At 40.2% G+C, this 26,594-nt stretch overlaps 1 protein-coding gene across 2 annotated transcripts in view; it reads right to left on the bottom strand.

The window, feature by feature from the left end:
• ksr2 (kinase suppressor of ras 2) overlaps positions 1–26,594 on the bottom strand; it is a gene marked incomplete at both ends in the record, with an annotated part of 89,901 nt that overhangs the window by 21,908 nt on the left and 41,399 nt on the right. For both annotated transcript variants that reach the window (XM_079222467.1, XM_079222466.1), the window contains 6 exons: positions 298–466; positions 2,482–2,591; positions 4,043–4,128; positions 4,465–4,548; positions 5,798–5,867; positions 23,325–23,497. In XM_079222467.1, coding sequence (XP_079078593.1) covers positions 298–466; positions 2,482–2,591; positions 4,043–4,128; positions 4,465–4,548; positions 5,798–5,867; positions 23,325–23,497 — 692 coding nt within the window. The remainder of the gene's footprint in view (positions 1–297; positions 467–2,481; positions 2,592–4,042; positions 4,129–4,464; positions 4,549–5,797; positions 5,868–23,324; positions 23,498–26,594) is intronic.

Here is a 26,594-nt window from a genome sequence, read left to right on the forward strand (position 1 = left end):
AATAAACTAATAATATATAATTAGTTATAAATAATCCATGTTTGTGCTACAACCGGGCAACAGAAAATCTATCAGTGGGCTACCTTTGATACTGAAGAAAACCTCCAAACGTAACCATAAGGAGGTAAAATCTTACGGTACAAAGAGTGTCTGTTTTTCTTTTTATTATTTTTTTTTTATTTTTTTGAAATTTCCAAAGGTGGGCGTTGGATATGTTGCTATCTTTGTGAAGTGTAAGTGAAGGGTTGAGGATGAATTACTTCCTCCGTGAGAACCCACAGGTACCCATTCTGATACCTGTCAAGTTGAACTGTTTCTGTTGCCGCGCCGACTGCGGGGAGGGATGGAGGGGCGAGGGGGGCGTGGCGCTGCTGGGCAGAGGAGGAGCCGGGGAGGACGGGGTGGAGGAGGTGGTGGAGGAGGGATTACTGCTGGAGTCTGGTTGGTACGGGACTGGGATGTGATCCTGGGGAGAGACAGAAAGCAGAAGCTTTACTTCAACTTTGAATATTAGTGATTTTGCAAGTTTTTGTCTGTTAATCACAAAATGCTTGCACTTTATCGTTGACCTCTTTCTGAATCACAAGTTTCTAGATTGATTTTCTACCTTCCAGGCAGCCCTTGGTTTTCATTAATCTTAAGAACAATATGAAAATCCACTTGTGGAGACGTGAAACTGGCTCGACAGTGTAATCCATCACAATGAGCAATAGGCTGCCTTTAACTTTTTGACAGTGACTTTTTTGAGTTATGTTCATTGTGAAGTGAAAAGAAACTCCCCTCAGTGGTGCATTCAAGGATGCTCTTACATTCAAAAATGACAGTGACAGTGATTCAGAAAAACTACTTTTCATGCTCTCTCTCCTCATATTGTAAGTATTTGACTCAATCAGCTGACTTTACATGTTCCGGTTGTTTACTTCAACCAGTCTTATCTCACCGTGACCTTCGTTAATTAATTTTCTTTCAAGCTGTGAGGATGTAATAAAGTTCTGCTCTCTTCAAGCATTTGCCGTCTCCACCTCCGATGTTCGTCACTGCCAGCTGCAGAATAAACTCCAGGTGTGTAGTCCAATGAGCTCCTCAGTAATCTCCCCCATGACACATCTGTTCAGTTCTTCAGCTGAAGATGTTACTTCTCAAGACATCTCTGTGTTACGAAACTAACATTTCAGATCTACAACATGACCACTGTCTGACTTCTTCAATTTCATAATGGCTGAATATAACAATTTCATAATGGAGTCTGATAAACCAGAGGCTGTTTGTGCACTTATTTTTTCAGTAATTAGAAATAAATAATTACTTCTATTCAATAAATCTCTACGTGTTGTACACACTCTGCTGAAAAAAACAGCTACGACTAATTACGAAGTCTGAACATTTACTCCAAAAGATAAAACAGTAAGCAAATATTGTTTTTGTTTTGTATTTTTTAATTTCTTCTGTTCAGCAGCCAGGCCTTGAATCTCAGATGTAAGAGCAGCTAGGGGTGAGCAGTACGGCCTAAAATGTTTATCACGGTATAGTTTCGAAGCACGGACGGTATCGGCATTTGTTTTTCCTAAAATGTCAATACAAAAGCTCACAGGGGTAGAGCAGTGGTGTACCTGTGTGGCATAATTTCAACCATCGCACAAAAACACACCTACCAATCTTTTCCAGGCAGCATTGTGTATTTCTATGAGGCTAATATGTAGCCTAGTTATGAAACTTATTTTTGATTCAGAAACACCGACACTCAACACAATGGCCTCCTCATCTCCTAAACCACCCTGCAAATCCTCAAAGGTCTGAATTTTGATAAAAGTATGATACTTTCGAATGGTACGTTTTCAATGTTAACCTTGGTGTCACTCTTCTACATTTATTTACAGTTCATTTATCTTCCAAAGGGCATAATCTAATGTCACCACAAAATATGACCACAGAAAATATCAGTGTGATGCTGTCATGATATTTGGAAAAATAGTGTAAAAGTATCTGCAGATTAAAATAGTTTCAAACACAACATAATAAATAAGTATATACAAATATCTGTATATACAAATATCTGACATTTTTACATAATCTTTACAAAAACAATTGATTGTATGGTCTGCTTGTGCGCGCACACACACACACACACACACACACACACACACACACACACACACACACACACACACACACACACATGCATTTGTTTTGCAAGATTTCCATCATTGTGGTACGAGCACGGGAATGTTGAGTTGAACTTGTTTCCTCTGGAACTGAGCAATGGTTTAGGTACGCTAGCTGCAAAATGTTCATCGTATGAAAACAAATCCATCTGTGTAAACATCAATACTGCTGAAGATATCTTCGTACGGTTTCATGATCCCCTGAGAAAGGCGCGATGACTCACAACCATTTCCCAGCCCCCCAAAATAGAAGAAATGGGATATGTAGGACAGGTTACGGTCAGATTGTAATAAAACATGGTTTATTTTGTGCACTTACCTTGTTGATCTTGTTGGTTTTGGGGAGTGTCTGACTGATGTGCAGGTCTGTGTACCTGAGCGGGTTGTTGATGTCACACGGCACTGATTCGGTCCGTACCAGACGAGCTACTGCAGGAAAGAAAAAAGCACAGAGGAACAATGACGCACTCTGTGAGACTGACATGAAACAATACTCGCCCAAGAGGTTTGGGACAATAAGGATAAACTCATTATCAGACCCTGCTTCGAATGTGAAAAAATTAACCAACCGCTTTCTCTTGAACATTTGTTATCGCATACACAAAAAAAGGTTTCCTTAAGCAATCTATGTCATTAAGAAACTGTCACTTTGTCTTATGGAAGAAGAAGTCTAATCAGTGTTCTTTACCTTGAGTTGTTCCTTGTTGATCTTATTTGGGGGAGAAAGAGAGAGGGAAGGCAGAGAAAGGACAAATGAATCTCAATTCTGATAAGAGATAGTTGGAAACTATCATTAGAAACAGTGCATGACGCTGTCACATTTGTCAAACTTAAGTGCCTTAATTAATCAGCAGATAACCTTCTATATGCCTAAAAAAGACTTTCGCTTTTTTAAAATGGGGACTTGACTTTAAGGACGCATTCCAATATTTGAATAATCCTGAGAAATCCTCAGCTTTGTCAAAATGTGTGTGCTCATCTGTTGGCTTTATGAATCTTCTCAAACGTACAGAGGACAGAGGGAAATGGAGAGAAACTATGAATGTATAAAGAGAACTGGGTCCAGCGTTGGAGGTGGAGATCTGTTCATTCCTAAGAAAAGTTGCTCAGTGGTACATGAAGAAAAAAAAAAATAAGGTTCGCTTCCGACACTAAAATTCTGATAAAATGCCCCTGATCTTTGAGCAATCTTCCGCATCCATGGGCCCATTTCCTTTAACCTCCCAGCACTCAGGCTCATTCACATCAATGGAGGAAGGAAATCAACATTGCATTTGGCTATTAGCGCTTTTTACAACTTTTAAGACCTAATGCTTTGCTTTAAATGCTATTCTACCTAAAAAAAAAAAAAAAGAAGAATATATCAGCTGATGTAACACTGTGGCGAAATGTCTTTTTGAGCATAATAGCGCCACATAACGAACATGGAAGTTGAAATTACAAGGTTTGGACAGCATGTAAAATTTGCTTCAAAGCCTGTCGCGCTTCCTTCCGCTTGGATTTTCTGGTTAGTCATGCAGTGAGTCAGAGGCTGAGTTGCCACACAAACACAAACTATTGTAAGTTTCTCGCAAGCTTACAGCTAAACGTATAGTATATGTTTGGGCCATATACATTTTTAGGGGGAATCATAATTGTCCAGTCCAGTTGTGAAATTTGCGAAAATTCACTCTGCTTTCTGTCTGAACAATCCTTCAGATTTAATAATCATTCAACCCTTCATCAAAGTCCTCGACTGAAAACAATCTCCCATAATGTTGAAAAGACAAGCAGATCCGAGGTAACTTCAGTCATACATAGCTCAATGCAAATGGGTTTACAGACAATTTAAATTAGTTAAGAAATATCTCCATTAATGTTGAAAGTGTATAAAAAAATACCTTTCAGATTTTCTCGTCCGCCTCGCTGTATGATCAATAAATGGCAAGGTGGGGCTTCTTTGGTGCATTTGTTGTGGCACTTCAGCCTATGTACAAACAAAAAAGACAGGAAATTTGATTAGTGTTTGCTTTGCTCTTATTATTTTAGTTTATTTACAAACCTATGCAGAGTGGGAGCATTAACATGTAGCAAAAGAGACAAGAGATGCAAATTGCTAATTTATTCAAGTGAGATGAAAACAAAATAATTCATAAGCATGTGTCACGTTGAAAAACAATTAAAAAAAGAAAATTTAATTAAAATAAAAAAACAACACTACAGCCTAATTACATGACAAAGATATGATTAAATGTGATCAGACACAAATCACTACCACACGCAATAAATGGTTCTTAAGACAAAAATCAGTCTTGATACCTACTTGCAGTTTTTACATTTCAGTCCAAACAACATTCCCTTTCCACATACTTTGCATGTCTGGGACATCCAATACTTTGTGGAAAACCTGCAGGCAAAAGAAAAGAGTGAGATAAGGACATTTAAAAAAGTCAGGACATCGCTTTCAGCTTCTTGCACATCTTTATGACATATAAGAGCTGTGGATTACCGTGAGGAGAAACACCGCTTCTGACCTTTTGCCTTTCATAACATTTTCTCATTCTGACAGACGGCTGTCGCCAGAGAAGGCGTCGCATTCCCTGCGTAACCTTTCGGCGAGGATAATAGATTGCTGAAGAAGGTACTTCTGTAATCTCCCTCACCTGCTGGTGCAATATGGGCCCATTTCATTTTCATCTTTCAGTAAGCAATGAACATCTGCGGCATTCTCTCTGTGGCGCAGGACCGGGGGCCACGAGGTTTACATCAATGCAATAATCAGTCCGAGTGGTGGGAGCTTAGAGGCCGGCGCCACTCTGCAAAGGCTCCAACACAGTAACTTCTCACGCTAACAAATCCACAACGTGGTGCACAGCAGCAACCAATTCCCTTGCACAGGCTGGCCGAGCGGTACGAGCACGTCTGTGACTGTTGGCTGTATTTACTGATGCAACGCCTGGTTGCCAGCAGTGCCGCTGGCTCGCTAATGGCAGGTGACTAATGTAGTTTGACAGAATCCAAATCTCTTTATTAGGCGCTCCTTCCCCTCAATCGAGAGGCAAAACTCAATCAAGCCCCAAACGGATTCATGGATTCTGCTGTCAAATGTGTTACGTTAAGGGCAGAAGAAATGGGGAGGCTCCGAAACCAAAGCGGTGCATTGTGTAACGGTGACGCAAATGCACTTATCGTAACAGGCCGACAATGCAATTAACGGCACACGTTAGAAAATAAATTGCCGCGTCAAGATCGCTGGACGGAATGACGGCAATTCACTTAAAACCTTAATCTTCGAATAACAGCTCTCTCTCTCAATTACATTTGCGCTGAGTTTTTGCTGCGTATGATGTGTTTTTTTTAAGCTTCTCTTTCCACCCCTCCGACCATCAGCAGGCTCAGCGCCCACGTCCTGCAGGGTGCTGGGACCCCACAACTAACACGGTATTGTTTTACTTTTTAGATCACTAGCGTTTTGGAGTCAAGCAGGGTGAGAGGAAAGAGAGGACAGACAAAGGGAGACAGAACGTCGAAATGAATTATGCAAGAGGACCTTTTTTTTTTTTCTTCTTTTTTAATTGGAATGACATTCTATCACAGATGTAAGAGTGAATGTACAAAGGCAAACTCGCACCCACTCACCCACACACTCTCCTTACCTGTGTTTTATTGAGTTTCCCAGATCTCTTCGGGGAATCTGTGGGGACCAGCGAGGCACTGAGAGAGTGTCTGCAGAGGAAGAGACAGGGGAAAGGGAGGGTTGTTATGTTTTTCTTGAGGTCGAATGGTAATACTGACTAAATATCTTACATTAAACATTGATTTAGGACATATGTCGTTTCAGGGAATGGACTGATTTTGCCACAACAAACTGCCATTCTGGTGGTGGACGTAAATCAGCTGTTGTGCATATCATGCACACAGTTAGTCGTGACTCACTGTCAACTCATCACTGTCAACGAGCTCTTGTTCTTATTGTCTAGATAGACAGACACACAACCCAGCCTACAGTATTTACATCAGTCTACAACAAAGTTTGAATTGTTTGCATGTTAAGATGCAGATGTATCGCATTGCCACCTTTTTATTCCATTGTGAGGAACTCTCGCTTCAAAATGTGTCCACAACAAAAGCCTTTCGTTCGGTCCATTAGTGCCGGCAATGACTGATACATTTATGCGCCACCTCTTAATACCAGGTGAGAATGGCAGCCTACACAGCGTTACCTGTGAAGGCGGCTTGATGTGGTGGATATGCATTTAGCTGGTAATGACGTGCCGGCAATAGTTCAATAACAAAAGAGCCGTGATGAAAACAAAAATGCTGACAAAATAAAAGGGTCATCGTGCAAGAAAACTTTTGTTTCTTGGTGTTTTATTTAGATTTTTGCGAACGCTCCCGTATTACAGGTCTATTTAGACGATATTCTGTTGCACTTAAGTAAATACAGTCATCTTAAACAAAACATTGTACAGAAAAAGTTTAATTTTCAACACACTAACCAACACCCTTTGAAATGTTTCTTCGAAAGAGTTAACTTCAAATACTGTCAACCTCAAGAAAGACAGTTTAAAAGGATCAAAATCAGATTATCAAAGAGATCAAAGAGATTATCCTTTTTACTTCATGAGCTCTTCTTCCTTGTCTGCATCTACATTACCCATAATGCAACTCGACTACCGACAGTTCAGTCAGAGATTTGGGTGTATTATAACGGCCAATGTAGCTAATAAAGCAGAGATGCAGAGTTCAGGTAAGCTCATTGCGTTTATCGATTTCATTTAAAACTTACAGACTTCAGCTTTAAAAAGTATCCATTATAATAACAATTATTACATTCGGATACACTTCCTCATACAATGTTGTATGAGGAAGTGTATCCGATTTTGCACAGCTCCCTCTGGAGCCACAAAAGGCTTTAGACATTTGAAATTGGCACACTTTTCCTTAAGGTAAGTTAATGTGCGTTTCTCTTAGTTCAAGAAAAAAAAAAGGTTTTATACAAACTATGTATTCATAAGAATATCTACAAACAGACAAAAATGTCCAGACTCTCATCTTTTGCATCTTCTTAGCTGAAAGTAAAATGTGTAAAATTGAGTAATTTCCCGCTACCTTTATGCAGAGTTATTCATGAGTTTTATGTTACTTTTAAGATGGAAATGGATGCCAGGAAGAGGGGAATAGAGAATACTTGAGATATTTGTGTGTGGGTAGGTGCAGGAGATAAACAATACATTAAATTGGGGGAATTGTGAGTATAAATACTGAAAAAAAGGCCTAAAAGTTATAATGCCTTGAAATGGAATTGAGGTGTGAGAGCCATCTCCATATGAGAGGTCTGAAGAGTTTCACTTCAATGAGGCCCGAGAGGAGACAGATATTTGAGTTAGTTTCAGCTGAAAATGTACTGCCCAAAAGAATGAATCATCTATGACTTTGAGGACGTCTTTGTCAATTTTCCTATTCATTGGCTCTTCAGTATGTCTTTTTGTTTCAAAGGAAACAGGAAAGACATTCAAATTCATTGAAATTCATTGAATCTCGTTGAGATGCCAATTCTTGTTCAAAAACTTTTGAAAACCTGTGGATTGTAGTCAGATGAAAACCGTTTTCAGAGACGGATGACCTGAACTGAAGTCTGAAGAAGGAGCTCCAGTCATGATCTCAACTCTCCAATGAAGATGAGATTTATTATCACGGCATTCATGTTATCGAATGCCGTGAATACTTGTACTGTTGTCAGTTAATATATGTGCTAGTATTTAATACAATGCACCATCTATAGATTTAAACAAGCCGAAGCCGTTCATTTTGAAATCACATTTTGCATCCGGTGAGGGGCTCAATCAGTCCTAGTAATTGATCACGAGTCATTGCCAGTGCTAATTTCATGGCCCCGGTGCCGTGCAGCGTTTCCTAGTTCCTGAAACACTCTTCCTCCTCCTCCTCCTCCTCCTCCTCCTCCTTCTCCAGCCTCTCCAGAGGCTCGGTGTCTTCCCTCCGCACGCCGATGCATCGCTCAATTACACTCAATCAACCTGATAACTCAATACAGAGGGGAAACTGACATCATCTGCTTCTTGTCGGCCTTGTTGGCGACTGGCAGATGATTGGACTTGTCAGCGGCGTGGTAAGAGCTGTTTATCATTGTGTGTGTGTGTGTGTGTGTGTGTGTGTGTGTGTGTGTGTGCTGTTGACTTTGCCGTCTGTCTTCCGCAACAGCCTTTGATGATCCTACCATCCCTCAAATAACGGGGGAGTACAAATGTATGTCAGTAAGCACTCATGATAACTAACTAATCATTGAAAAAAATTAAACATGTTCAGAGATGAGAGAAAACTTCTATCTTGCAAGAGAAGTGTAGTATTTGTGCAATTTTTTTTGTGGCATTGGCTTGAATTTGCACCTTCTGTGTAAAGAAAGGTAAGTAAGATGATGAGTACATTTTGTATTGCTCTTTTTCATCTAATAATGGTGTATTCAAGCCAAGTCAAGTCCAATGTATTTGTATTGCACATTTCATGTGCTTCACACACAACAAACATAAACAGGGGAAAAAACTGGGAAAAATAACATAAATGCATATTTAAATACAAAAGGGAGAGAGACAGAGACTATCTAGTCACATGCAATAATGGAACAGGTAGGTCTTAAGTTTGCAAAATAAATGCTGAGTGGTGGAGATGCGATAATGTGTGTACACACAACACACTTCCAATGCGACAACAGACACCCACAACCAATACAACTCTAACTCAACATTCCAGACAAACTTAGGCGTGTAGTTTCTTTGCAGATACAATCAGGTCATCTCAGGGTTTATTTACAATTCAAGAAATTGAATTGAGCTATTAATCTGGTTTTGGTGGATTTAGGTGTGTGAGGTGGTTTGCACTGATTTATATTGTTTAATGTAATGTGGCATGTTTTATGTCCATCCTTTAAAGTCTCTTCAGTATTTATTGATGGTTGAGTCAGCCATTCCTGAAAAACAGTGAATGTATGTATCAGCCTCACTATTAACTGTTTGCTCTCTTTACACCATGCCACAGTTGATTAAGCTACAGCCGACGTAAACATAACAGCCTGCTGCTGTTACTTCAAATTAGAGAATTCAAATGACCAAACATTGGGTGGATTTCATTGTGAAGCATTCACGGGAAATGCAACATTAACACGGAATCGTTCATCTGCAAAACAAGACAACTGGCTTTTCGGCATTTTGAATATTTTGAGTATTTTGCAAGGGAGTGAGGGAACAAGAAGGAGGCGCCACGGCGAGCTGTGAGATGATGCACCGCAGGCGGCTCCTCCAAAGGCTCAACAAGGTAAACAACTTTCTGTCAACTGTCTTTCTGTAGTGTAGAAAACGATTCAGGCCATGCACAGCATGCAATCTGGCAGAGGTAGCAATTATCTTTGACTGACGTTTTTTAATAAAACAATGTGAGTTTGATTGGTTGCGCAGATACACCAGTTAGTGTTGTATTTCTGACAAGGATGCTGCTCAAGTGTTGGCTGTGTATTATACCACACTCATTATGGTAACCACAGATGCTGTTGTATCAACCACTACTGAAATCTCACGGAGTGCAACGTTCCCATCTTGGGATTGTTCTGGATGTTCTAACTTCCTTACTATCCGGAAACACCTCAACATGTTCAGCAATACGAAGCATGATTCTGCTGAGATCTCATGGTGATCTTTGCAGTGCTGAAAGTGAATGCAGTGTACTAAACAATGAAATTAACCAGGAAATACCAAAGGGCAAAAGCATTTTTACCGAAACAAAAGTCATACCAGGAAGGTGAGTGAGGTCACACCCTATGTGCTCCCACATTGTACTGAGAATAAGTCTAAACACTTAATTAATTAACATTAAGTGTGTGAGTTTACAATGTACGGTGCCTTTTAAATAAATGTTCTCTGACAGGATGGGAATGCTAATTAGTTTTCCTGTAATTATGTTTTTCAGCATCAGAGTTTGGCAGGTTAGTGTTTACCAACTCCAATAAGATAATAACCGATTACTACTCCCCTGTCTTTTATGGTTATGAGAAGTTCTTATGGTGTTGATTGTGAAAACACCTCAACATCTTCCCCAACAGTAATTTAAACCCAGGACCTTGAGTAAAACAGTGACACGTGACAAGTGTATATGTCAGCGTTATCATAGTCATAGTCGTGCCTACAACCATGAGAGTCACATAAAAGACTCCAGACTGATGGCCGCCTACAAACAATATACCATACCAGGAAAAACTAGGGTGTGTAGTTCCTCTGTAAATGTTTCGCAAATGCTTTGTGTGTGTGTATGTATGCTATGTACGCTATGTACGGGTGTTTGTTTGAGGCAGATGAGCCTGCAGGAGCTGAGAAACCCCCAAGGCGCCAGACAACAGTGTCCTCCTCCATCTTCTCTGAATGGCCTTAGCCTAATTAAGCCGAGGCCTTCCTTCCTCCTCCCCCACTGGCCAGTCACATGACACACAGCAGACCGTGTGTGTGTGTGTGTGTGTGTGTGTGTGTTAAAGAGAGAAATGTAACTTCACTAAAAGAAGACAAAAAATTAGGAGCTTATTTAGGGAGAGGGCAGGCTCTTTCTGCTCAGGAGACTGAGCTCTTTTGGAGTGCAGGGAGCACTCATGAAGACCTTCTTTGACTCTGTGGTGGCATCAGCCATCTTTTATAGAGTGGTCTTCTGGAGCAGCAGCATCACGGCGGCTGACAGGAAGAGGCTGAACAAGCTGGTAAAGAAGGCCAGCAGTGTGCTGGGGTGTCTACTGGATGCGGTGGAGGTGGTGGGAGACAGGAGGATGATGGCTAAGCTCTCATCCCTGATGAACAACACCTCCCACCCCCTGCCGGGCACTCTGGCAGCTCTGCCTGGGCGCCATTTCTCGTATGTGGTTCAACAAAGTCGATCAAATGTCCTATTATCCACTTTAAATCTGGATAATTGCGTGTGCCTGTCTGCTTCAAAAGAGGGAGGGGGGGGAATCAAACACAGATTCCATGATCTTCTAACGGTACAATGGCAAATACACTCAAAGGACAAGCCACTTTTTTTCTCCGCTGACAAGCAGGAGATGATCATGAACGCATATGAGGAAGTCAAGACCTTAATCATGGCATAGTCTAATGCTGCGTTCAGACTAAAACCGTTGCGATTCGCAATGTTGCATTTGGTGTGAACGCAGCTTAACACCGTCACCAGTAGATGTAAGCATCGCAAAATATCAGACAAGTTAAATGTGTCAGTGTTTGGAAAATGTATCTGCTAATTTTAAGTGCCTCACCACCCAAATCAATCAGATTATATTTATTTAAATGTAGCTGCTGGCAGTAGTATACAAATTAATGTATACTTACGAGGATATATGTACTGTACGCGCGTGTATGTATCATGTACTATATATGCAGAGCTGCCAACTTTTCAAAAAACCTTGGAGTGAGATTTTGTTGGGGGTGACCAAAATTTAGCTGTGCACGCAGCCACACATGTTGGTGGCTCAAATATCAGGAAATTTGAATTAATTTGGCGTTGTACCCATGTTGTACCCTGCATCCTGGTGGTTTGTGGGGCCCAAAGTCGTTGATAAGGGCGGCCTACTGGAGATGGACAACATTGGTTACAGTCTGTGAAGCAAAGACATAGCTGATGGTCCACCCCCAGGACATTTTGGTTTAAGTAGATGTTATTTCATGCATTCTAGTGGATTTTTGGGTGGTATGCTAAAGATGTAGCCTGGTACGAGCCAAACTTAGCCCCGCCCACAACATTTGAGGTCTGGAAGTTCGGTCTGGCACTGCTCCGTTGGGGAGAAATGATCCAAAATCAAAAATTGTTCGGACCAATCAAATTGTCAGGGCGGTCTTTATACGATGATGGACAGATGACAGTAACGTAATCAACCACGTCAGCAAAGAGCGCTTGGGAACCACACGTCATTAACATACCTTAGTATGGGGTGGGCAATTCATTTTCCCAAGGGGCCACATGAGAAATTTGGACTGTTGTGGAGGGCCGAACCAATAGTCTGAATTTAATTCAATTAACTCAATATGAATGTTATTACTTTATTAAAAAACTGTAAATTATATTGTTTTAAGCTGCTACTGGTAAGAATACATGTTACAATAAGGTTATGAAAATAAGTTAACAAAAATGTAAACCTTACCTTAAATATGTATGTTAAAGACCAGCAATTTATTAACTTCAAACAAAAGCAATAAGTGCTTTTGACGTTTTCCAGTTCAGTTGTGCTTACTCAGTGAGAAAAGTCCAGTCTGTGTTGCTTGAACAAGAGCATGAAGTCTGGTTGAATGAGGTGGAGATGAAGGACAGCTGACAGGTGTCAGAGAGAGAGGATCCGATCTGTTGAACTTCATCACTAGAATGTTTGTTCTCATGTAGGTAGATCCAAAGAGAACCAACATCTCCTGAGCATCTTTCCTCATGTGAGTAACGTTCTCCTCTTTGAGAGAAGAGTGAAGATCCTGACTTAAAGTGCTCTGCCATAGTGGATCAGACCGCAAGTCAGATCCGCAGCGGCTTCGCGCGATTAATTTTCAATCTGGAGGCGGAGACTTCAGCGCGAGGCTGCTTGGGAGGCGGGGTCTCGCGACAGAAACTGCAGAACAATACGCTTTCACTTCAGTCTCCAAGTCGGCAACACTGCCCGTAGTGAGGCTGCATAAGCGCACACATAAATAAATCGCCTTCAAAGTAAAAGCAGTGCCGTTTGTATTGCATTCATGGCGTGCACCTTATTTATTTATTTTTCATTTTTGATTGACCTCACGCGGGCCAGACTGGGAGAGCCGCGGGCCGTAAGATGCCCAGGTCTACCTTAGTCTCTGCTCCTCCTGAGTTTCTCCCGCGGTTGTGTCTGTTTGAAAGTCTTCTTCTGTTGCTAACTCCGGGACTCTTTGGGGTAAATAGGATGTCTATGCAGCGCATAGGTTTACAGATGCGCTCCTTAGCGCCATCTATCGTCGGGAGTTTGAAAAGGCACGAACGCGCCTCGGCCCAAAATCAGAATTTTTTTTTTGCCGTGAGAAATTGGTTGTGTGGCGTGAGTGCGTGTGAAAACATGCAAAAGCGTGTGTCACACGGCGAAACCGTGAGAGTTGGTAGCCCTGTATATGTGTATATACATGTATGTGTAGATTACCATATAACCAGGACAGGGCTCTCAAGTTTTTAAGACAGGTAAGAGTGACATATCATTCCACCCAGATACAACAGATACGTTTTTCTGATTGGCTATTCGTGTAGCCCATTTCTTTTTTTTGATTGGCTGATGAGTGGCACCTCGCGCAGAACTCCAGGGGATTCGGGGGAGACGTGCTTGATTCCTCCATGGTGAGGGCAGCGCGACCAGGTCATGTTTGCGCGCTGCGGCACATTAAATAGCCTAGAGTTTTTTTTTAGCGTGAGAAATACGATGTGTGGCGGGAGGGCGTGACTTAAGACCGAAGTGCGTGACACTTGAGAGCCCTGCTAGGAGTTTGAATATGTGTATGGGCGGATCAGTATGTATGTATTATTCATAATCAGAAATTCAATCAATTGAAGCAGTGAAAATAAATCGTGTGTGATTCTCTGTATTCTTCTTATCATGAGTCCACTGTAATCATTTTCTATAATAATGATATGTATGGTGTACTAATAACACTGTCATATAATTATGAGTGCTTTCAACACATCCATAAGTTTCTTAAGCGCTAAATAAACGTTACGAACAGCACGGCATGCAGCAGGTGATAGTCTATGTCTGACCTGGGCATCGTACGGCCCGCGGGCTCTCCCAGTCTGGCCCGCGTGAGGTGAATCAAAAATGAAAAATAAATAAATAAGATGCACGCCATAAATGCAATACAACGGCACTGCTTTTACTTTGAAGGCGATTTATGTATGTGTGTGAAGGAGAGGTACCACAAGTCCTTCCTTCCTGCTGCTGTCAGACTGCACAACCAACTGAGCTCGCAGTAGACCACAAAAACTAAATAAATAAACACTTTCGGTCACTTTAATCACCTCAACTGTGCCATATAAATACATTTTTGTGAATTATTTACTGTTTCTATTTGTTTTACTGTTTATTTAAATTACTTGTACTTGTTTTTATTTTCATTTACTACATCTCTTGTGTGCACTTTACCCATTTGCTGCTGTAATCCTGCAAATGTCCCCACTGCGGGACTAATAAAGCAATATCTAATCTAATTTAAAACTCTAATAAAAAGCAAAATATAGTACATTTGACAGACTGAAATGCCTCTGCAAGTGACTGATCGCTAAACATTGATACTCCCCAAAGAGGAGAATTTTCTACTGCGGGTAAAATAGAAACGGTGGAACTTGACAATAAAAACAACATGAGATACACAAACACTGGGGGGTGGAGGGGTTGTGCAGTACCATTGTCTGTGCAACCCAACCCAAGTCACCTCAACCACACCTATTCTTGTCATTATTGAGGAATTGAGGGAGAGTCCTCAATGCCCTACAGCTCAAAGGGCACGGTGTCGCACCTCTATGGTTTCGATGAAAGCTTCAATCAAATGACCAAATGCAGTAAACGGCACCCCTGCTATTAAATCAGGAGATAATTATCGGGTTAAGGCTTGAGAAGGAAATACCAAACAAATGAATCATAATTGTGAATATTCAACGATGACAAGCTGAAGCCTGTTTCACAAGATAGGACTCTGCTGTTGTGGCACCAACGGTTCACTGTGCAGAGCAGCAGAAGAAGTGAACAGGACTGTACAAAGCGAGTGGGCGTTTGCTGCACAATGTGCTGCATTATAGCACATGAGTGTTACAGGAGCGATGTGTTACAGGCTGTTGCTCACCATATCCTCAACGTTTCTCATCCATGCGTTCCAATGAGACTTTTCCTCGAGGTAAAATTGTGCAACTGTACAAGTATTTGTTTGGAGTGGCAGCAAGAAATTAACTAAGAGAAGGGTGGAAATAGACTAGTTTTTCTTTTTCTGTCTGAATGTGAGAAGAAGAAAAAAACTCTGATGAACAAGAGACAAAGCCAGGTTGCTCAGTTGCTATGACAACAGCTACACGCCGAATAGCCTTTTTGCAGAATATTGTGCTGCCATCTTTGACAAACATGCGCACACACATGTCTGTATATAATCCACACACACACACACACACACACACACACACACACACACACACACACACACACACACACACACAAATCCTGCAATAAACTGACAATAGCAGTCACAGCGGTGTGGAACAATAGCAATGTTCTTGGATGAAACAAATATCTTTGCAGTGTTTCACAGATAGTGCCTTTTAAGACTGGCGGTTTAATTGTGCCAGTGAAACAGAGGGAGGAACAGATAATGCCAGCAGGCCCTATGGCTCAGTGGCGACTTCCTCAGTTGAAGAAGTCAAACGGCTCAGAGCACGCAGACGAGTGGCGACAGACAGTCTGACCAATCTGAAGCTACGCAGAGCTTTCAGGTGACGTGACGCGAACGCACCCACTGGCGCTCAAATCAGACGTCCGTAGCTCTTGGACAAAGCAGGTTACAAACAGCTAATTGGTTTAGTAAATATACAAATGTGCTGTCATTATCGGGGCTCCTTCTCAACTTCGTCTTATACCCTGCGTGTGTTGTTCTCTCCATTAAATTCAACCAGCGGCGCGATAAAGGTCCCATAAGTGAACTAGACGTATGCTTCAGTGATGCCGACAGATGGGAAGCTCAAACATACATGCAGCATTCAATGCACCACGACCAAACGATGCCATCTCCCACAGCCCACGGCCTGTTGGAATATGAGCATGAACACATCTGATGTCTCTGTGGCTTGTAACACAAAGATTTAGCGGCAAGTTGAAGGTCTGCTGTCACAGTACCCTGCTAGCTAGTTGGCTATTAAAGTCGTTTGTTTTGATTAGCCGAGGTTCTCAAGTGGCGACCCCAGAGTTCTTCAGAGACCAAATTCACAGCGAGGATCTTCGTCACCAAAAGCAGCATTTCAATGTAGATGCAGTAGCAGCAGAGAGCTCACAAAGACTCACCCGACACACGCCACTGTTTATAACACCTGCCCTTCTTTTCTAGGCACCAACATAGTAACTATTGAACAATCCACCTCTTTATTGACTGGAGCTTATGACCTCTTCTGCAGGGTTTCAGTAGTTGGAGTGAGACTTCCTACTTGGAAAATGTTTTTTCTGTAGCTGTGACCTGATGTTGCAGGAGAGGATTAAAGAGTAAAAGTCCTCACATTTCTTTTTAACAATCCACGGCCTCCTATTAGATGACCGTTCCTTGGTTTACCAAGAAGCAAACTTGAAAAGTTGACTTTGTTGTTTATAGGCTATTGGGCCACACAAAATATAAGTAAACAAGAAATTAGACAGAAGACAAAACAATGTTGAGAATGATCTTTTCTATTCTGCATACGTGTGAGAAATACAATAAATGCTGAACATGCTTTGCTAATCCAAGTATCATTTAACATGTCAACAGCAATTTCCTGACACAAAAAAAACTATGAAAAGATGAATGAATGATAGAAAAGATTCAGATAAAAAGACTGCAATCTCAACTAAACTGCTCAGGTAGCTCTTTTTCCTCACCCTGTTCTACATTTAGCTATTTGTAGCCACTACTATTTGCCAACTCTCAAAGGGATCGCCATTGTGGTGTCGCACGAGGTTGCTATGGAGATCCGTGACGTAACTGCAAAGCATCTATGCGAGGTCAGGGCGAGTGGGTGACGTCATCAGAGCACAAGTAGAAATAAACAGAGTGATTTGTGTGCAAAGCTTATGAAGAACATTTAAGCCATTTATATCCACAAGCACACACTCAGAGACTCCTACACTCTCTCTCTGTCTCTTTCTCTGCATACGTGGACACACACACACACACACACGTGTTTTGGTAGAGTCCCAGGGCCGAGGCACAGGAATTGAGCTGTCCCTGGATTATGTCCCTCTGTGGCCACCATAACTTTTCAAACTGGACAAGCAATGATTTATCCTAAGTGGACCACAAGGGTAGAAAGAAAATAGGAAGCTCCTTGCTCACAAAAACTTAAATTATGATCTAAAATAATGTTTAGTGCAGTGCAATAAAATTAGCATATAGGCCTTCCATGAGTGGCAATGGAGTGCTGCAGGGATGACGTATTTTTGTCGGGAAACCCGAAAGTTAGCATCACACTGGCTCCCTCGAGAAAAAATGTTCGACAAAACAAATATTTTTGTTGGGTTATGAACTGAAACCTTTTTCTCATTGAGTAGGTAGTTTGAGAGCAGCTAAAAGGGCTTCTGAAGCATTTTTCTTTGTTTTATATTTTAAGAATCGTATTCATTTGAAAGGTTGTATCAAAGGTTGTGTCGTAGAATTGTACTATAGAATGTAGGCTCATACAAGGATAAGGATGTTTATTATCATCGTAAAAAGATACAACAACATTGTGTTGGCGACTCAGTCAGTTCAGCAGCAACAATCTGGCTATTGTAATCCACCCATAATTTCACAATTGGCCCAACCTATTTCTCGTAACATCGTATGAGCATGTGAAAGTAAATGCAATAAAAGAACAAAGGAAATGACGATGCTGGTGATAGGACAGACAGTCTTAACAAGAAAAGTACAGGCGCAATGAATTGACGTGGGCCAGTTAGACAAGTTTGCACTATTTAAGTGCAATTTGAGTATAACAAAAAAGGCCTCGCATGAGTGGCAATAGAGTGCTGCAGGGATGACATTTATTTGTCGGCAAACCCGAAAGTTAGCATTGTACTGGATTTTTCCATTGAATTTTCGATTATGGCAGAAAATGAACTCTGTGGCAAACACAAATCTATGATACTTGCACATTTTGTTGAGCAATATCTTCACTAATGAACAATCCTTTTATGATTACTGAAGCGTGAATGCAATCGGCAAAAGTAAAAAAGCTAACGTTATGAGGCTGTAAAGGCCAACTACACGATGTGAGGACGTTTTGCAGTCTAGTTTAACCACCTGTTAGCAAAAACTGCCTTTTTTAAGACCCTTAAAAGTAAAATAAAGCATTGAGTATCTAGTGACATATTTTATATTGTAGAACAAAACTGTTAAATATATTTTAAACTTGTGTTAACAAAAGGCCTTATTTCAAGCATCTAAACAAAAATGTATTGACTTCAAGACGAGAGATCCGAAAGTGTGAAAATGTTGACTAATTTTCGTTTTTTAAGGACTCCTTCTTGCATCACTCTATAGTCTTTATATATGTATTAACATTGCCACTCGAACGTTCATTGTCTGCCAAATATATGCGTTAGAAGCCTTACTAAATAATTCAATGTTTTGCCAGTTATTTCTCCATGGAACATCGGTATCGGCCAATCAGCCATTCAGCAAATTAGATGATATTCACAGATGGCAGTGGCCCTTGTTTATCTGTTGTGTTGCATCAGTTTTGCATCAGCTAACTGTTGGTTATGATTCTGTGTTGGTAATATGCGGTCGGTCTCGGACAATAATAACTAGGTGCTGACTTTTTTACTGACCATCCAGCCCTGTCTGTCTCTTTTCCGGCCGTGTCTGTTTGCCTCTCATTCGGCGTGTGAATGAGAGCGTGTCGCATGCATGTTCCGGGACTTTCTTTCTCTCTCTTTCTTTTCAATCTCCCGCAGCAACAGGTCATCAATATCAATTTTGGTGCTCCGACACAGATGGAGCGTGTGCTTGGCGCCACCGTTTACCGAACGTAATTGTTGACCATCAGTGTGGATGCCCACATCGTTGTATGCCAAAAAAACACAGACATCTTCATAATAAAAAATGAATGGGCTGTTTCAAATTCTAAAACTTGGAATGTCCATGTACACTTTTTTTATTTATTTAGAAAAGAAACTCTGATACTGATCGTAGTTCCTCTAAGGACGATGGCACAAACACATTCCTTGAAAACTGAGAAAATGTACTGAGATCGTGTGATACAAGACATGACAAACCTCAAACGAAAGTGCGAAAAAAGGTTTGCGCCCCCAGATGTTATCAAGTCGTGCAAACTTGGTAGACCAAGGACAAACTGTAACAACATACTAAAACAAACAAGGGTGTGTGCTTCATTGTCACTAATGAGGATGGAACATATCCAAAGCCATGTAAGAGAAGAATCTCCAACGGTTAAGGTTTGTGGTTATGCTTCATTATCTTTGCCATGACATGTCACATCTTACATTTGTCTTCCATGTGTCATGGCAAAACAAACCTGTAAAACGTGTGTGTTGTTGTTCCAAATATATCTAATTGTGTGAAAAGTTGAAAAGTGAGAAAAAAATAAAATTCTTGTCTCATAGTTTTCTCTCCTATATGTATAACTTAAAAGTTGCAATATATAAGGTATTGACAAGAATTTAGATTAAAAAGTTTTAAAAAATGAACTGAAATGTGAAGAGGTTGCAGTGTTAACGTTATGGCAAAGGTCTAAGAAGTAGAGGGTTTGTCAATAACACAGTTGTGATGTGTGTACCTTTTCATTGTTTGTTTATTGGATTAAATCAAACTTATTGGATTAAACAAAGTCATACGAAGACGCTGATGTTTCCGCCTCGACTGGGCACTGACTCATCCTGAGCAGACAGCTTTGGTCACCTTTTGGGTCCTCCGTCTGCTTTCATTCAGACGACCGGAGCGGTGAGAGATACTGCTGTTGGCTGGAGGGCCCTGACGTATGAGATGGCAGAATTATGCCATAATACCAAACATAGGTGGGTGTACCGGGCGAACACACTCTTGTCCGCATGCTCACACAAGTGTTAACACACACACGCCTTTCCTAAAATAACAACTGGAGACTCCTAAGGTCAACTGAGGAGCTTCACAGAATTCCTTTTTTTTGTTTTGTCCTTTTAGTAAATACACCATAAATGGACGATGAAGCGTTCTATTTTCGTTTCACCAAATAATACAACATCTGGATGATAACATAGTAAGTAAACATACATTTCAAAAAAGAAGTTCCTGTGATATCGCTTTCACAAGAATGGTACAGAAAGACTTAATAAGGACGTACAGAATGAAAAGATGCTGTCATATCTTCAATATTTAACTTATTAATTTGCCATCTTTTAACCCCTTAAAATGTTTCTTGCAGATATACTGATAGAGGTGGAGATATATCCCACTTAAATTACACCCCCTTTAAAAAAAAAAAAGTGCAGTTCATTAAACATAGAAAAGACTTGAATTATGTACATTGACATGCACAGGGTTTCCTCATTAGCAGGAGTATGTCAATATTAAGTTTACAAGCTCCACTATATATCATACAAAGAAATGTTACACTTCATGTGGCCCATTGTCTTTGTAAAGCATAAATAGTCTACACTTTATATTAAGTCACAGAACATGCTTAACTAATACTTAACTAATGAGTAGTAACTACTGAAAATGAGTAGCAACTACCTGATTTTATCATGAATTGCAACATTTTTTTTATCATTTACTAACACTTTACAAATGATCTTATTAATCATCTATAAGTCATGAATACTTCATTTACAAATGGGGAATTCATCATTTATAAAGTAAATGTATAACTGTGTTTATAAAATTAGCATATAGGCCTTCCATGAGTGGCAATGGAGTGCTGCAGGGATGACGTATTTTTGTCGGGAAACCCGAAAGTTAGCATCACACTGGCTCCCTCGAGAATTTTTTTTCGACAAAACAAATATTTTTGTTGGGTTATGTACTGAAACCTTTTTCTCATTGAGTAGGTAGTTTGAGAGCAGCTAAAAGGGCTTCTGAAGCATTTTTCTTTATTTTATATTTTAAGAATCGTATTCATTTGAAAGGTTGTATCAAAGGTTGTGTCGTAGAATTGTACTATAGAATGTAGGCTCATACAAGGATAAGGATGTTTATTATCATCGTAAAAAGATACAACAACATTGTGTTGGTGACTCAGTCAGTTCAGCAGCAACAAGGTAAAAAGACAGTGGAATGAAAAGCTGAATGACGTTAAAGCAGCTCACTTAATTTTTGTTTATAAGAAAATGTCTTTCTGGCCGTGGCACAAAAGGGAAAGAAACAATCTGGCTATTGTTATCCACCCATAATTTCACAATTGGCCCAACCTATTTCTCGTAACATCGTATGAGCATGTGAAAGCAAATGCAACTAGTCGCGATATATAAACATTACTGGTAGTGAGATGTGTTATTGAGGTTATTGAGGTACATTATATATATATATATATATATATATATACATATATATATATATATATATATATATATGCCAACATTAGCTGTGAGGGCTTGATGGTGTAAATATGAATGGGACAGCACTTGCTGCAACATATCACGTGATTACATAAACAAATATTTTGTACAATTGTGTATTTATTTTCTATTTAATACAATAATCCTCATTTGCGCTTTATGTTAAGATACAGTTAATTAATGGACAGACAGGTAGACAGACAGGAGGCGTTACAATGCCTTTTACTGAATATCTCCAAGTCATATGTGTGTGCAGATTTTCTACTAAACCATCTGTTAAATCCCAGATTTCGAGGCAAAAACATGCTCAAATCTCCAATATAGTACATTCACCAGAGAGGAAACAAGCAACCGAACGCATTGATATGCTTGAATATTGTTATGGACTTAATTATGTGAACGTGAGCGTCAGTGGAGCTGTTAGTCCTGATTCAAAGTGACACACACACGCGCACACATGCGAACGTGCACGCGACCGTATTAACACGTGCACGCTCACCCGCGCAGCCGTTCGCGCGCGCACATAGACACACACAGTCAGTTAGCTTTGTCTAACACAAAGCTAACTTTGTGTTAGCTAGTAATCAATTCACTTCTCTGTCTCTCCACCATGTTCACAAGACCGTAATTACACACACACACTTAGACACGCACACACACGGTCAGCCATTTTGTGTAACATAACTTCCTGCTGGCATTAAATTCACTTGTCTCTCCCCCAAGAGCATTGTGTGTGAGTTATCCAAGATTAACCACCAATTTGTTATTAAAACTATGTTTACTTTGCTTTTGCAAATGATATATAATGTTGTATATAAAGCAAATATCTAGAAGACAACGTTGTATAAGCAGGTAAACACACTGGCACTGGCCTTTCCTGTCATTAATAAGGAGTTGACCATGTCTATGTATATTTTGATACATTCTTGCTTTTCCATTTGCTTATATGCACCCAGGGGGAACAAAGTTCTGTTTTCTCCTCAAAGACAAAGTGCTCATGGGTAAGTGGCACAAAACAGTTAAAGCTGAGAAATAAAATAACATAGATAGACAGATCTTGTCCAGCCAAGTATCAATAGGACTGTATGACATTACAGCCTATCCCAGTTTTCTTCTATATATATATCTGTCCATGCATTTACTGAAGCTGTGAACTGAGCTGACTTAACCAGGAGGGTATGATTACCTGTTCTTCGTCAAACTGCCATTGTAAATTGTCCTCTTATGCATATTGAGTGTGATTATTCCATGTCATGTCTCAAGCAAAACATATGCACTGCCGTGCCTCACATACCTGTTAGTCAAGTCTACAGCTATTCAGACACTAAGCGAAAACCATTCATCACTCCTTTCCTCGACTCAACCTTTATCACTCCCCATCTCCTCCTCAGTCTTATGGCTTCCGCAATATTCCCATAATACATCAGCCAATAAGGCTGCCAATGTGCAGCAACACAACCACCTCCGGTCATTATGGCTCATCCTGATGGTCCATTTGTGCTTAAGTATATTCTCAACAAAAGAATTATGCCGGTAAAAATGGTAATAATCGTTCTTTTCTTTCTTTTTTCTTTTTTTGTGGGGAGGTCGACTTTGGAAAAGTGTTCAGACTGAAAGTGGAACACAAGTTGAGACAATTAACCCTTTAAGCCCACGCCCTAACCTTACAGACGAAAGACTCATTTGGGGTTAAAAATCCCCGCTTCACCGCCTATTTGCCTGAATGTAGCCGAGAGCAGAATGACATCCCAGGATTAGACATTGCCTGAGAACTAAATAAGCAGTCCAAAAAGGATTTGAATATGAGATATATTAAAGGCATTAAAATTCTCATGAAACTCTCACTGCGCAAAAGCTATAAGAGCACGAGCTGATTAAAAAAAGAAGAGTTCTCTCACTTGCAGAGGGTGTTTCACCGTGGACAGGAGGTGTAGACGGCATGAAGGTAGGGAAGAAGAAGGATCGCAGAGATCGCTCGGAGTGGAGGGGCGAGCGCTGCGTGGGCAGATTCTCACAGCTGCCCACGCTGCTGTGGATCTTAAGGTTCAAGGGCTTGGTCTTCTTCTTGGCTCTGAGGGAAACAAGACAAGAAAAGAAAGACAGTTAAGATTGGCAGATACGATGTGGACACACTCCTTATTGGTTTAATCAAAGGCCGGAGTGTGTGTTTGTCTTTTTATTTCAACAGCTATTCATATGTTTCTCTCGTTACGTGTGAAAATATACGCGAAACTAAATACAAGATACAACACTTTATGGGAAACTGTTTGCCCTTCAAGTGATGTCCAGCTATCTTTCAATTACGAGTTCTTTCAATTAAGAAGATGTTTTCACAGCAATATGAAATTGAGAGAATTATGACGTGTGAACCTCCTAATAAGCTCCAAGCAGTTTATGAAACATCATTTAAACTACTAATGCCAAGATGATTTTAATCAGAGCAAGTATTAAAATAAAACAACAATCTTTTATTTCCTATTCATTCGAATTTAAAAACAATACTGCGATATATACAGTTCCCCAGCCCTAGCTGCTCTGACATATGAGATTGAAGGCGTGGCTACTAAAGAAAACTACAAAACAAAATCAACCACTATTTTAAATGTTCAGACGATGTAATTAATAAGCAGTTTTTTCAGCAGAGTCTGACATTTTAGGAAGAAAGAATATTGTGATATATACCGTTACCAATCATTATTCAAAATAATTACGTGATAGACATTTTAGGCCATACTGCCCAGCACCATTCAACTGTTTTCAAAGGAAGATTTCAAAACAACAAACCACAATCCAGTTTACTGTTTGAGTTTTCTAGCAGCAATCAGTTCACCACTTTGGTCTAGACCAGTGATTCTTAACCATAGGGCCGCGGCGCCCCCATTGGGCCGTGAGCGCCACCTAGAGGGCCGCCAAAAACTATCCGTTTTTCACCTGTGGGCCGCGAGGGCCGCGGGAACGCATAGGTAATGAATTGAAGACACCAGAGAAATGACTGTTATCCACGAGACGCTCAGTTACAATACAGCTTCCCACAATACAGCTTCTCAGTTACAATACAGCTTCCCACCACTAATGCATCAGTCAGTTGTTTAACAAACTCCAATATGCAGAAGAAGACACTCATTTTATGTGTAACTTTATGTTTCTAGTTTATTGTAGAAAGACCTTAAAATAGGGTTTATCATCCAAAAAGCTTCACCAATGATTTAAACATAGAGAAATATTGTAGTTGTTCAATATACAATTAATCCTCTAAAAATCAATTTTTTCTAAATTCTTTTCTTTTGTAGAAAAATTGAATGATTAGTTATTTTTGTGTTGATGCGCCGGACTTGAGCCTTTAAATGAGTTATTGTATCAGCTTGATTTGTTCCATGACTTGATGTCTGTGCAGGTTTACATACACATGATCAATACATGTATTTGTGATGATCACATTGCATCATGCCATTTATTTGATATTGAATACAAATCAAACCAAGAGTGTGATCAATTACTTAATAAACCAATACAGTGTTAATATTCGAAACTTGAAAAGTTGGGCCCCGAGGTCAAAAAGGTTAAGAACCCCTGGTCTAGACTGAAATAGTTCACAACTATGTGACTAACAATCCATAGAAAACTAGCCTTCAAGAAACATAAAGAACTGGCTCTGTGTGGACTGATAACATCCAACAGCTGCCTCTGTGGCTACATTCCACATTTATGGCAGACGCTTGGAATAAAAAAGAAAGAAATCCAGTATTTCAAGCCAAGGCACCAATAAATAACTATAATCATTGGCTTCGGCTTGTCAGCGTGCCTGCTTTTGTGCGACCTGTCATTTCAGAAATGAGTGTTACATAATCAAGCTTGTGGCGGATTTTGTTCGTCAGATTGGTATAGAATTGGTTCTGGTAAAGTGTCGGTGCATTTAAGTATCATCTGTGAGAACATCCTGGAGCCCCTCATGTGATAGTAAGGCAAGTGACACAACCTACACAGCTTGTGCTCAATTTGATTTACATTTTTTTATTATTTTATTTTTTATTTATTTTTATTTTATTTTTTATTAACTGCTTAGTATATATATTTACGTTTTCATGAATGCAAAAACACAAGCTGTATTTGAGACAGGGGCCTAGATAAGAGAAATGGATTATCCCGCCAACCCTACGTAAGCTTAACTCAGATCTTCTGTAACAAAGCCAACTAGAATGATCACAAAAATAATGACAGTAAATGTTTTGGCCTGATTAGAAAACAAACTGTCGGTATGAAGGCACCTTAAGTCAGAGTAACAATCAGATAATATAAACATAATTATGGGATTAAGTCATCACGATGTGTCAGGCAAGGTATCATTTTCATGGACTAAAATGCTACGGGCACCAGGCCAGAAAGAAACCGACCTGGCTGTTGACAGGATGTGAGGAGTGTGCAGGATAGAGCGGTGAAAGATGAGAGAAAAGGCTGTTCATTTCAAAAGGAAAGTCACACAGCGTATATGGTGTTGCTTCTTAGAACACAGACTTCCTTTTAACCGAGGCAGGTCGTAATGGGAGCCTATGCTGCACAACTAACCTGCTGGTTGACGTTTATTCAGAGAAACAGGAGATATCATTTAGTGTCACACTGAATGATATTGATATGTGTTTCATGTCTTTGTTACGACTCATAGAACGATTCTTGACTATTATTCACATCACAGAACCTCATCTTGTTAATCCCGCCTGAAGGGAACCTTTGTTTGAGTTTGCTTCTTGAGCCCCGGGAGGTAAACACACGTGAATATATACATAACTAACCTCAGGTCTGCATGCATATGGAAATTCATACAGACACACAAAAAGCGGCTCATCTTAAGTCTACTGACATTGGAAAGTGATGGCAGTTCTGACTGTATTCTTCATCAGGGTCATTGTGAGACATATTACAGACAACAGTTGAATAGGGCCAGGATGAAGAAGAAAAATAGGTTTTAAAAAATTATATATATTATTAAACACCGCCAATTATATACATCCACACAAATATCAGCCAACGGCACACGGGCAGAGGTGAGTTGGGGATTTGGTCAAATGGATGCATCCAATCGTTGCCCCAGGCTGGTAGCTATGGAGAAGGGGCGTGTCCAATGAGGGACATGCGTGACACCATATTGATCCATAAACCAGAGGTGTAATTGA

Source organism: Taurulus bubalis (genome assembly GCF_910589615.1).
Source record: "Taurulus bubalis genome assembly, chromosome: 8".
NCBI classification, from domain to species: Eukaryota; Metazoa; Chordata; class Actinopteri; order Perciformes; family Cottidae; genus Taurulus; species Taurulus bubalis.